The sequence below is a fragment of the Pteropus medius genome, unplaced genomic scaffold, assembly GCF_902729225.1.
Source record: "Pteropus medius unplaced genomic scaffold, Ma_sr-lr_union100, whole genome shotgun sequence".
Classification (NCBI taxonomy): Eukaryota; Metazoa; Chordata; class Mammalia; order Chiroptera; family Pteropodidae; genus Pteropus; species Pteropus medius.
In genome coordinates this window covers 42,194,565-42,207,627 of record NW_024340849.1, presented here as the reverse complement: position 1 = coordinate 42,207,627, position 13,063 = coordinate 42,194,565, and the positions used below count along the sequence as shown (strand labels likewise).

The 13,063-nt window shown below is 32.8% G+C and overlaps 1 protein-coding gene across 1 annotated transcript in view; it reads right to left on the bottom strand.

The window, feature by feature from the left end:
• SMCHD1 (structural maintenance of chromosomes flexible hinge domain containing 1) overlaps window positions 1–13,063 on the bottom strand; it is a 140,625-nt gene that overhangs the window by 43,543 nt on the left and 84,019 nt on the right. The window contains exons 29-34 of the mRNA XM_039845162.1: window positions 10,271–10,438; window positions 7,589–7,714; window positions 5,682–5,761; window positions 5,305–5,462; window positions 3,460–3,575; window positions 2,303–2,367 (exon numbers count right to left, since the gene is read on the bottom strand). Of these exons, the coding sequence (XP_039701096.1) occupies window positions 2,303–2,367; window positions 3,460–3,575; window positions 5,305–5,462; window positions 5,682–5,761; window positions 7,589–7,714; window positions 10,271–10,438 (713 nt within the window). The remainder of the gene's footprint in view (window positions 1–2,302; window positions 2,368–3,459; window positions 3,576–5,304; window positions 5,463–5,681; window positions 5,762–7,588; window positions 7,715–10,270; window positions 10,439–13,063) is intronic.

The window sequence follows — 13,063 nt, the reverse complement described above, 5'->3', positions numbered from 1 at the left end:
AAATATTAATTTCAGGTATAACTGCACAAACTGGCTGGCATTTGTGAACTTAGATTTCAGAAAGGTTCCCACCATTAAGTGGTAAGAGTGGCTAACAATACCCAAGCTGTTTCTGCAAACAATACAGTTTATGCTAAATCCTTGCTTTTCTTCTGGGAATCTGGAATTTTGGTATACGCCAGGCAGAGGCTGCCTATATGACCAACCCCCAACAAAAACCGTGACTGCTGAGTCCCTAATGATATTACCTGGTTGACAACATTTCATATGTGTTATCATAACTTGTGGGGCGTTAAGCATATCCTGTGTGACTCAATTGGGTGGAATCCTTGGAAACCTGAGTATGTTTTCCCTTGAATGCTGTCCCATGTACCTCTTCCCTTTCCTGATTTGCTTTTTATCCTTTTGCTTTAACAAAGCATAGCTCTAAGACTATATGACAAGTCTTGTGAGTCCTCCTAATGAATCATCAAATTCATGGGGGCAGTCTTGTGTACCCCCAACACAATTATACAGCTGAATATCCTCATGACCTAAATGTCAGGAAGGACTTCTTAAGAACACAAAGAAGGCTACCTATAAAGGAGAGAATTAATACATTTGATTATATAAAAATTAAGAACTTCTGTTCAAGGTATCATAAAGAGAATGCGAAAGCCAGCCACGGAATGGGCAAAGACGTCTAACAAAAGCCTTATATCCATAATCTCTAAAGAGCTGCTACAAATTAATATGAAAAAGAAAATTCAGTAGAAAAATGGGTAAGCCACAACCAGGCACTTCACAAAAGGGTATCAAAATGGCCAATATATGATGAAAAAAGAGATACAAATTAAAACGAAATGTGATGCCAGTACACACGCCAGGAGACTAAAATGGAAAAGATTGACAAAATCAAATGTTGGGGAAAATACAGAGCAATTGCAAACTGTTATACACTGCTGGTGCGAGTATAAACTAATACAAACTCTTTGGAAAACTGTTTGGCAGCAGCTAAAATTAAACATATACATAATCCATGACCCAGCAATGAAAATGAATGAACTTACAGCTCCAAGCAATAATCTTACATTGAGTAAAAGAAGTTGTGTACAAAACAATATAGTATGTATGAAGTTAAAAAATGGGCACATGTAGAGAATTTGGGGATTATATGCATGTATGATAGAACTCTAAAGAAAACCAAGTCAGGAGAGTGTTGAGAGTGTTGAGAGTGTTGAGTGTTGAAGTGTTGAGAAAGAGAGAGAGAGAGAGAGAGAGAGAGAATATGTGAATATGTGTGTGTGTGTGTACATGCACAGCAGGAAAAAAGGAAAAAGGAGGTAATGACTGGGAGGGGCACGAAGGGCTTCCAAGGTGTGGCAATCTTTTATTTCTTGACTCCAGCAGTGGATGCACAGACATTCACTTTGGGAGAAATCAGAAAGCTGCATATCTTTTATTTTAACTTTATGAATATTCAATTTCGCTTTTTAAAAGTTAAAAAATTAAGTGAGATTATATGTAGAACACCAAATACAGTGACTGACACACATTAAGAACTCAAATATTTTCATGCACTCAAATATATCCAATTTAGGGAAATATATTTTTTTATATGTGTAACCGACAGCATATGTGATTTCTTTTTATTGAGGTGAAATTCACACAACAAAATTAACTATATTAGAGTGTACACTCCATTGGCATTTAGTAGATAAACACTGTTGTGCAACCACTACCTCTATGCAGTTTTAAAATGTGTGATTATTTTTAAAAGATTTACAGAAGTATTCCTTCAAACTGAAGCCCTGGAATGGTAAAATAAGATCCAATTAAAACGAATTACATATTTTGGAATACAATAAAATAGCTCAATTACCACACATTTAATAGATTCAAACACTGAAAGGTAATTTAACAGACTGAAGAGAAGGCAGTGGGTCCCTTCTAGGATGTCTAAATCAATCCCATGCAACGAAAATACCCGAAAGACCTAAGGCAATGTTATTCGAAGTGCAGAGGAAAGACAGTTGCTGGTATAAATGTTTTGTTACTTCTCTGTAGAAAGATAATATAAGAGTATTCAGAAACATGTACAACAATCTGACATTGCTTTTGAGAACAAGTGCACAGAGACCTTTTTTTTTTAAAAAAAAAAGGAGCACTGGTCTATGATAGATTGGGAATTTTTTGAAAAACAGAAATTGGTCCTTCAGTATAGTCTGAAAAAGCACTGAAATAATAAGCATTTCGGCCCTACAGAGGATGATTCACTCTGCAACAAAATTTACATAAAAATATGAAATGACTTGAGAAATACCTGAAGTAGAAGCAGCCATCTTCCTTGTCATTATCTTTTATTTTATTACAACTAAATATTTCTGCCTAGAAAAGGAAGCAGGAGAGAAAGGGGGAGGGAGAAATCACAAAAATTAAAATAGTATATTTAGGATGAGAAGTTATATTACCTTCACCAAATGTGAATACAGATCACATCTGGATTTAGAAATACAGACACACACCTATATGTATATATCTTTACAATGCATGTAACACGATGGTGAGATTAGTCACAGAGAAAAGTCATATTATATTATTATTAAAGGGAACACAACAGATCTCTACCGTAGTGATATAGTAACAGCAACTTGATGGGACTCATAGCATAAATTAAGAAAGCTAATTTCCTAAACATATGAGTAAAATAAACCATAAATCCTGCAAGGCTTTGTTAAATTGGGACCTTCTGATTTGGTTAAGGTTTAGTTTCCAATCTGAGATTTATTTTAGATTTGCATTGTCCAGTATGGTAGCCAACAGCTGTATCTGGCTATTGAGCACTTGAAATATGGCTGGTCCAAATTAAGATGTGGTATAAGCATAAAATACACACCAAATTTCAAAGACTTGGTACAAATAAAATGTGTAAAATCTCAAAATATTTAAAAATACTGAGTTCATAATGAAATGGTAATTTTTGATATATTAGGTTAAAACTACATTAAAATTTATTTTACTTTTTACATTTTAATGCATCTACTAGAAAAATTTAAATATCATGTGATTTCTATTTCTATTGAATTATGCTGCTTTAGATCCTCAAACTGTTCTCACTTCTCTATTCCCTTTCCCTGCCCTGTACTTCTATCAATCATATCTCTCCCATCCCATTTTCTATATTATCTCATAGTGATACTTAATGCTTTTTGCCTTGTGCCACTGTCCTTTAGACAAGATAACTCTACAATGTAAAGTATAAGTTTTAGAAATATCACAGTATAGGCTACTCTTTTTTCAACAGCATCAGCACTTAATTTTGAAACATATTCTGATAAATTTTTTTAAATCCCAAGTGATAAAGTGAGTTACTTTCTAATTCTCCAATACATACACATTGCATTTTGACTTAAATTACATTTAATTTTAAGTTAACAGTAACAGCTATTTGTAACTTCTAAAATGCTTTCCATGACTCACATTTGCTGGTGGTCGGTTCCCATTGTTAGAGAGCTTCCACATTTTCATGGAAATATGTGCAGGATTAATATTTTTAATGATACTATCATCTTCAGAAATAACAGTAATCAAAAAATCTGTCATGGTGAACATTAAAAAAATTATTTTCTTTCCAGTTCAATTAATGGATCTGGCTAAATAATTGTACAGCAGGTCCTCAAATAACATTGTTTTGTTCAACACTGTTTATTATAACACCAATGAGATGCCATAGGAACCTAACTCTTGTGTATATCAATTAAATCTACAGTAAAACTGGTTTTGCTATACATCATTCCACTTATAGTTGCAAAACTTACCAATGATATTAAGTGAGGAATTACTGTACAGGCATCCCTCAAAAATATTGCGGGGTTTGGTTCCAGACCACAATAAAGTGAATCACCACGCATTTTTTTGGTTTCCAAGTGCATATAATAGTTATGTTTACGCTATACTGTAGTCTATTAAGTGTGTAATAGCATTATGTCTAAAAACACATTGTACATACTTTTTATTAGCCTATAGAAAAAATGGTGCAGACAGACTTGCTTGACACAGGATTGCCACAAACCTTCAATATGTAAAAAACACAGTATCTGCAAAGCTCAATGAAATGAGGTACACCTGTGTGTCTTAAAGCATACAACTTTTAAAAATGTTAATAAAAGTCTGATAAAGAAAATAACACTTCTTTTATTAGCATTCCCCAACAATTTATAAAACTTACTAATCATGACATAACTCTGGTGCTAAATCTCCTCCAGAAATCTAAAACATACATTAACAGTTCCTTGTCTTATTTTCACAGTCTGCCATGCTGTAAGTTCTACCAGGCAAGATCAAAAAGGTTAGACTGTAGATACTCAGCAACCTATAATTTTGGCAACTGGTCATAAATTCATATGCTTTATGTATGCCAAGAATACAATGTTTATTTTCTTTTATGATTTTCAATGGCATACAGTAGTAAATGATCATTACATATAATATTCCCCTTGTGGTTATTATCTGTAACATTTATTTGGCTTTTGTTACAGTATTTTAATCACAAGAAATAGGTCTTATCTCCCCAAATAGATTTAAAACTCAGTATAAAAGCTATGCACATATGTAACAAGATTATTAAAAACTAGTTAATTTTGAACCTAAACTTTTTAGTCTGCTTCTTTCAACTGCTAATATCTATGTATAGGACTCATCCCTTCAAGAAAACAGAAGTCTTCAAGAGAATCACCTGTATAAAGCAAATACTATTTCCTATTGTCTTGGCATTTGTCACGCTACACTGAAATTATGTGCTTACTTGTATTCTACATTAGACTGAACTCATTAAAAACTGTCATATTATTGGAACTAAGAACTCAGTACAGTACCTAGACATAGCAAGTATTTAATAAATGTTTGCTAAAAAATGTCTTTACTCGAAAGATCTGATGCAATGTATTTCCATCCAAGTTAAACAATCTTGATTCTATTTTGTTCAAGATAACCTCACAATATACTTAGTAGAGCCCCACCCCTCCACAGTTCTTGCCATTTAGCAGTTATTTCTTTTGCAGAATTTCACAATTCAGTGAAAGAACAACACAAATGGAATTACCTCAAGCTATCAGTTTATGAACTTTTAGTTCATTCCTGACCATTAAAGGAATGTCGGATATAGGGGTGAGAAGATGTAGCTAAGTGAAATGTACTTTCTTTGCCATTTAAAAGGCTGTTACAGGCTTGATTTTTTTATCACGCTAAGCACCTAGGATAATTCATTCCACTAATGTAAAAGGCAAATTATCATTACAAATTTATTTAAAACTGTGAATTACTCACCAGTGAAAACACCCCCTGCTAAAAAGGAAGCATCTTTGTCATATTTAACATTGAGACGAATGGGTTTTTCAGGGTCTGGAAGAACCATTAATTTAATTGTAGGTCCTTCTATGGTAGTCTTGTTATAGATGGCTTTAATCTGCATCGTATATTCTCCTCTGACAAGAAAAAAAAGAGGGGGGTTCAAATTACATTAATTGTAATCTAAAAATTCTGAGACAATTTGTACAAAGTTTAAAATTTAGGAAACGTCTCTATTCCTGTTTATTCCATTTGCTGCTTAACACTAAATAGAATGCTAGTTTATTACTCTTTGACAAGTAATAAGAAAAACCGATCTCTATAATACTAATAGCTATTAAACTCTCAGTTCTTACCTAGGGGCATTAACACTGAATACTCCCAAATTTGCCCTGCCCCTTTCATCTGTTTTATGCTGTTGATTTGAAGGAGTGAGCTAAAAACAAAACAAAAATGGTTAATTAGAAAATTCTAGAGATCAAATTCTTTTCCCCTATTACTATTCAAAAAGTTATATTAGCACACATTTCTAAAACCTATAATTTTCTAATATGAATAGCTGAAATAATGTAAATGTAATCACATAATCTAAAGGATAATAATCACTCATCTTTATCAATTATTAAGTTGCAGAATTCAATGTTCAATTTCAGTAACACTGATATCAAGTGAAGTTTGGTTACACAAACACTGAAGGTCTATTTCAAAACTGGGGGATGGCACAAGATAAGTAAACATAAACACACACACACACACACACACACAAAATCAAGGTGTCTATTGTTACTTCATCTTTCTCTTTGCTTACTAAAATGTGCTCCTTAATATTCTGTTGCAATACTGCCTTCGTAGTGATAATCAAGCTTTCACTTTTAAGTAATTAAGAATCAGTACCCATATTTCCTAATCAATGGTTAGAAAATTCTCATCATTTTGCAGATATGTCTCTACAAACTAGAATCTTACTCTTATTTGGGATAGAAATTAATCACTGATTAACTTTCCTGAACATAAACATTAAGAACAAAAGTGAATTTGTAAACTGTAGCAAGCAGAAAAGTCACACTCTCTCCTAAACTCTAATACGCATTTCCGCTTAATTGGAACCTAAAGATGAGATAACTATGGTACCATGTGGACAAAAACGCAATAGTTGGAGAGGCAAAAACTGAGGAGTAAGTGAAATGAGAAAGTCCTATATTTGTACTTGTTACATTTACCCTCTGATCCATTGCCTTTCAATTCATCTTTCTCAAAGTATTTCTTCCATCTGGGTCCTAAATTCTTGTTGCTAAGCTAGAGAAGCAAATCTATTTCAGGTTGAACAGAAACAAAATCATAGTCTTTTTTGACAGGCTTAAGATCTCTGACTCTGGTTACTTTACTATGAAAACAAATCCATGTAAACCACAATCCACTCTGGGCACTTTAATATCCTGAATGACTTGAAAGATCAACTTGTTAGGCCCTGGGAAATCCCTGTTGGCATTTTTATTGAACTAATGGATTAATTTCAAGGAACTGCATAGCTACATATTATCGACTGTTTTCATCTACTAAATTAAAATGTTTGTGAAGGGATACTCAAGCCTGGCTGATTTAACCCCAGGAACTCTGTGTTGCCTAGTAATAACTTGGCTAGGACAAATTAATTCCCTTCAACCAATAGGAGAGACTGTGTTAAAATGCAACTTTATAAGCGATGGGCAGCTTTTATCCTTTCCCCTCTCAGAAGGGCCTCCAACTTTGCACCAGGCACCCAAAGTTCCTAGTAGATCCTAAGCAGCTGGTTATCCCAATACTCATGGACTTCCTGGTATCCAAGCAATATGTTTGCCCCCTACCCTAGAATATAACCCAGTATAGGTCTAGCGGCTATATCCATGCCCTGATAGCTCTCCATAAGGTAAGCAAGAGAATAGGTAACTCACATGACTCTTGGCTTACCTTTTAAGTTTCCCTAATAATATCTGTTCCTTAACCCATACTGCAGGTCATTATTCATCCTAATCTGAGATCCAAATATTAGAATTATAAACACTCAAACATTCATAATTTAGAATGTTGCCTGCTTGTTATACTGCTTGCAAGATATAAACTTTACTTCGTCAAAATAATTATGAAAAATCTAAAAGCTGACTTAAATTAAGCAATAATAAACATTATTAAAAAAAAAAAAAGAAATGTGATACCTAAAGGCATCATCATGAGAATGAAACTCAGAATTTTAAGTAAAAATTATTTAAGGACATTTAAAACTTACCTTTAAATTGTTACCTTTTATTAGACTTATTTTAACCTGTGGTATAGGTGCTGGATTATCCCACTGATCACAAAGTTGAACAATGAGAGGATTCTGTAATTCTCTTCCATTAATTACTGGAATGGACTGACAGACATAAATATTTTAAGAAGCACTAAAACATATGTGCCAAACAGCATCATTACTACTTGTATACTTATAAAATGATTACTTAATTTACCTCTGTTCTATTCACAAATGGCTTCTTTCACCAATTCAACTTTTGAAAGTCAATATATTGTCACAAATGATCTATTGTAGAAATGACTAATAATTTGATAAAAGGAAAAATAACATTTGACATTGCTGGCTTCTAACACATTACCAAAAGTACATATTAGAATGATTTTAAAGGAACAGAGGTTTAGCTTAGGTTCTTAGATTTAGTGTTGGCTATCTATAGTTTAGCTCCTCTGTCAATTTTCAGCACTCTGCCATTCTACATGAAACAGTAATAGTTTCTTAAGTCCTCAGTTACATAAGACTAGTTGCTGATAACCTTCAGTGTCTTGTTGGCTTCTAACTCTTGCTTTTAGCCTACTTTATGTAAATTTTGTGTAATTCTGGGAATTTGCCTGCTGACTATTAATATTTCCTGGATATATCCAGGAAACACACTGTCAAGCAAGAAACCTGATAAAAGTCCAGTCCTCTGTGTCAGATTTTAAAAGTTAAAAAAAAAAAAAAAAAGGAAGAAAAAAAGAAAGAAAAGAAAATAGGAGAGAACTAGTTAGCAAAAAAAAGAGAAAGCTGACTTATCATCTCTCCTACCAATAATGTTCCCTTTGCTTCTTCAATCCCCCACTTTATCTGAGGTGATTGGTTATCGAATTATGTTAGGAACAAATTATGTTGCTAAAAGTGGGAGAAAAATTAATGCTGTGTTATAGATAGGACTATTTTTTTTAAAGATATGCTTGAGACTGATTTAGTTAAAATGCTTGATTAGCACAAAGTTAATATGGATAAAGTTGACTAGATGCCATCTGCTAGTTCATAAAAATCTTAAATTTTAAAAACTGCTGAGTTTCCAAATACAAGCACATCGTGGTATTTTATTCCTAATCATATAATGCTTACCCATCAAATAGTACAATTTTTAAAGGATATCCTTCAGTAAATGACTATAGCCCAAGATGTCAGTCATAAAGTTTTCTGGGAAATAGTGGAAAAGGCATCTGAAATCAAATGTCCATAAATACAAATCTGCCCTCTGCGACTGTTTAGTAGTGGCATGTAATTTAACATTTTGAGATTTAAGTTTCCTCATTTAGAAAATATGAATGTTAATAATATATTACACAATGTTGAAGATTAAATGAAGGGATATATATGTATGTTTATATAATATATTCATTTTTTTTTATTTCTCATGGTCAGATGTTTGATCAGTTACCCTTTCCATTTAAGATCTTGTAAGGAGAAAGTGGGTCAAGAATTAAATTAGGAAATTCTATGAAAATCAGATATTCAATGATTACTTTTTCAGCCCTATCCACATATAACAATATCTCTAAGAGAATGAGAAATTTGTTTTAGGTTTTATTTTAAAAGCTTCTGGATTTCTATGGTGTCTACAACTAAATCTGCTAATAAAGTTTGAGTTAACGAGCTGTAATTATTTTTGATATCCCCCTCTCTACACACAAAATCGTATAAAAAGATGAACATGTCAAAGATTTATTTCCACCTCAAAGGTACGCAATTATTTCATAATATAATCAACCAAGAAATCCTTTATTGACATCATTAGGCACAAAGAATATTAATATATGTAGTATGTAAATGCTCCAAGATAAAAATAAATGCACTGTCTTTTTAGTTGATACTCCTCAGTCAAGACACTATTACAGAAAATTTTTTTTAAAGCACACTGTCATATACCAGTTCATCTGTTTTTTTTTTTTAAAATGCATAAATCATAAAGGGCAATCTCAAACTAGGGCACCAGTATATAAACTTTTCTTAGATTATCTGCTCCTTTAGTAGTATAATTTCATCTACTACCATAATCATGTGAGCTCATTTTCCTTTAGAAAAAAATGTAAACTGTCATACCAACAGATAAAGCTCTGCTATACCATAACTAAATGCCAGAATCTGAACATTTCAAAATTAGAATTCTAAATATTTAGTAAAAACTCAACAAAAGTAACAGATTTAACAGACATTTGTTAAATTAGTATTTAAAATTTAGCTACTTATATAGTAATTACAACTTCTGTAGAAAGGTATACAGAAGTTTTTATGGGTATAATAACTTGGTATCTGATATGCTTTTTAAAATTTCAGCAAAAAAAATTTTTTTAAGTAAGTGAGAACAATGAAACATAATTGGCAAAAATCAGTAACTGCTGAAACTAGGGTCTCATTATACTATTTTTGCTTTCATGCATATTTGAAAATTTCCATAATAATGTTTTTAGTATTTGAATTATACTATTTTTTATCAAAGGAGAACAGTGATGAATTAAATAATGTATTAAGAATCATATTACTTTGTCCCTTTGTTACTGTTACTATTACTATTATTATTTGTTGTTACTTCAACAATAAAATATGCCTATTTTGATCCATCAACAAGCTGAACATAGTGAGCCATGTGCTATTAAATTCTTTCAATCAAAGCAGGAAGTTACTTACCACCTTTAAATCTGGCCAGTCTATAAGAAGAAGTTTAGCTGGTGGTCCAGAAATTAGCTGCACTCGAATAAGGTCAGAAAACTCACGCCAAGTAAAACAAAGATGCTTATTTCCAGGAGGACCTGGAGTAAATTTGATGCCTCTTACACTTATACTTTGTGTATTTTCCTAGTGAGGAAAAGTACATTGAGAAAAGACAGGGAGATAAAAAAAAAAAAAAAGGCATTGAGAAAAGATGGAGACATGTTTCTAGGTAAAATAAGAGGCAAATTACTTGCACACATGTCAATACTGGCATACCATAAAATTCATTTCCTTGAGATAAAATGAATTTTTTTGTGAGAAAGAGATGTAAAAAAAATCTGGCTATGTCCTTTTGTTTTCTCTTTTCCTAATTCCCTTATTTACACTTATATTGTTCTTTCTGTTCCCCACAAGCCACAGGTGCTTGCTCAATACCCTTTACGCTTGCCCCTTCTCTCCATTTTCAACATTCTTTACCAGATATCTACATTGCTTTCTTTAGGTTTCTCCACATAGGATATCTTATTCAGAGGGGTCTTCCCTGACCACTGACCACTCTACAAAGTGGCACTCTATTCCTTTACCATGCTTTTTCTAGACACTCATATCCTACCTGTTGCATGTGCTCTACTTTACAAGGTGATTTCCAAGAAGGCAGGGGCTTTTATTTGTTACCGCTCAATCTCTGGTATTTAGAAAGCCTAATATATTATATTAATAGAAAGCAATAAAACTAGCTTGTAATTTTTACAATGTGATTGAATGACATAAACTAATTCCATAGTAGATGAGCACTGTATTTACATTTTAATACTGACCCTTAATAATTTCATCATCTTAAATTTCCAATAAGTACAAATCTATTTCATCAGATTTTAAAAATTGAGAGTTAAATTTTCATGTTTTATGTTTTGAAACAACTGTTTGTAAAACAATATAAAAAGATTGCAAAATAATCAAAATTAATCTCCCCTAAAGCCTGTTAAATACAGGAGAATTTTTTAATATTTGAAAAGCAAATTAAACATGTGAAGGACCTATATAATGAAAACTACAAGACCCTATTAAAAGAAATTGGAGAATATACAAAGAAATGGAAATACAGTCCGTGTTCTTGGACTGGAAGAATCAACATAGTTAAAATTACCTTATTACCTACAGTATTATAGAGATTTAACACAATTCTCATCAAAATCCCATCGGCATCTTTTTAAAGAAATAGAACAAAAAAAATCATCAGATTTGTATGGAAACACAAAAGATTCTGAATCACCAAAGCTACCCTGAGGAAAAAAAACAAGGACAGAGGCATCACTCTGTTCGACTTCAAATTATACTACAAAGCGACAATAATCAAAATGGCATGGTATTGGCAGAAAAACAGACACACAGATGAGTGGAACAGAATCTAGAGTCCAAAAGTAAATCCATGTTTACAACGGCAAATAATTTTCGATAAAAGAGCCAAAAACATACAGTGGAGAAAGGAAAGCCTCTTCAATAAATGGTGCGAGAAACCTGGAAAGCCATCTGCGAAAGAATGAAGCTAGACTGTTGTCTATCACCACACACCAAAATTAACTCAAAATGGATTAAGGATCTGAATGTAAGACCTGAAACAATAAATTACATAGAAGAGAACATAAGAACTAAACTTAAGGACCTTGGACTTAAAGAGGATTTTATAAATTTGACCTCAAAGGCAAGTGAAATAAAAGCTAAAATAAGAAAATGGGACAACATCAAACTAAAAAGCTTCTGCACAGCAAAAGAAACCATCAACAAGGTAATGAGACAACCAACCGAATGGGAAAATATATTTGCAAGCAACACCTCCAATAAGGGCCTAATATCCAAAATATACGAAGAACTCATACAACTCAATAACAAAAAAAACAAATGATCCAATCAAGAAATGGGCAGAAGACTGAACAAACACTTCTTCCTAAAGGACATACAAATGGCCAACAAATATTTGAAAAGATGCTCAACATCACTAGCTCTTAGGGAAATGAAAATCAAAACCACAATGAGATCCTATCTCATACCTGTTAGAATAGTTATAATCAATAGGACAAGTAATAACAAGTGTTGGAGAGGATGTGGAGAAAAAGGTACCCTCATACACCGCTGGAGGGACTGCAAATTGGTACAGCCACTAGGGAAACAGTATGGTGGTTCCTCAAAAAACTAAGAATTGATCTATCATATGATCCAGCAATCCCTCTACTGAGTATTTACCCCAAAGACTTGAAAAACTATATCCAAAAAGATATTTGCACACCGATGTTCACAGCAGCATTATTCACAGTGGCCAGGACATGGAAGCAACCGAAGTGTCCTATGATAGATGACTGGCTAAAGAAACTGTGACACATATATACAATGGAATATTACTCAGCCATAAGAAGAGATGAAATACTGCCATTTGTGGTAACATGGATGGTCCTCAAGATAATCATGCTGAGCGAAATAAGCCAGACAGAAAAAGTTGAAAAACATATGATATCACTTATATGTGGGATATAAACCTAAAAGCAACAAATGAACAGGACAAACAAACAGAGACTCATGGACATGGACAACGGACCAGTGGTTACCAGAGGTTGGGATGGGGTGGAGTGGAGTGAGGGGGGAGGTAGATGGGATAAAAGGGTCAAATATGTGGCAACAGAAAAAGAAAATCTAACTATGGGCAGTGAACACAATAATGCAATATATATATATATATATATATATATATATATATATATATATATATATATATAA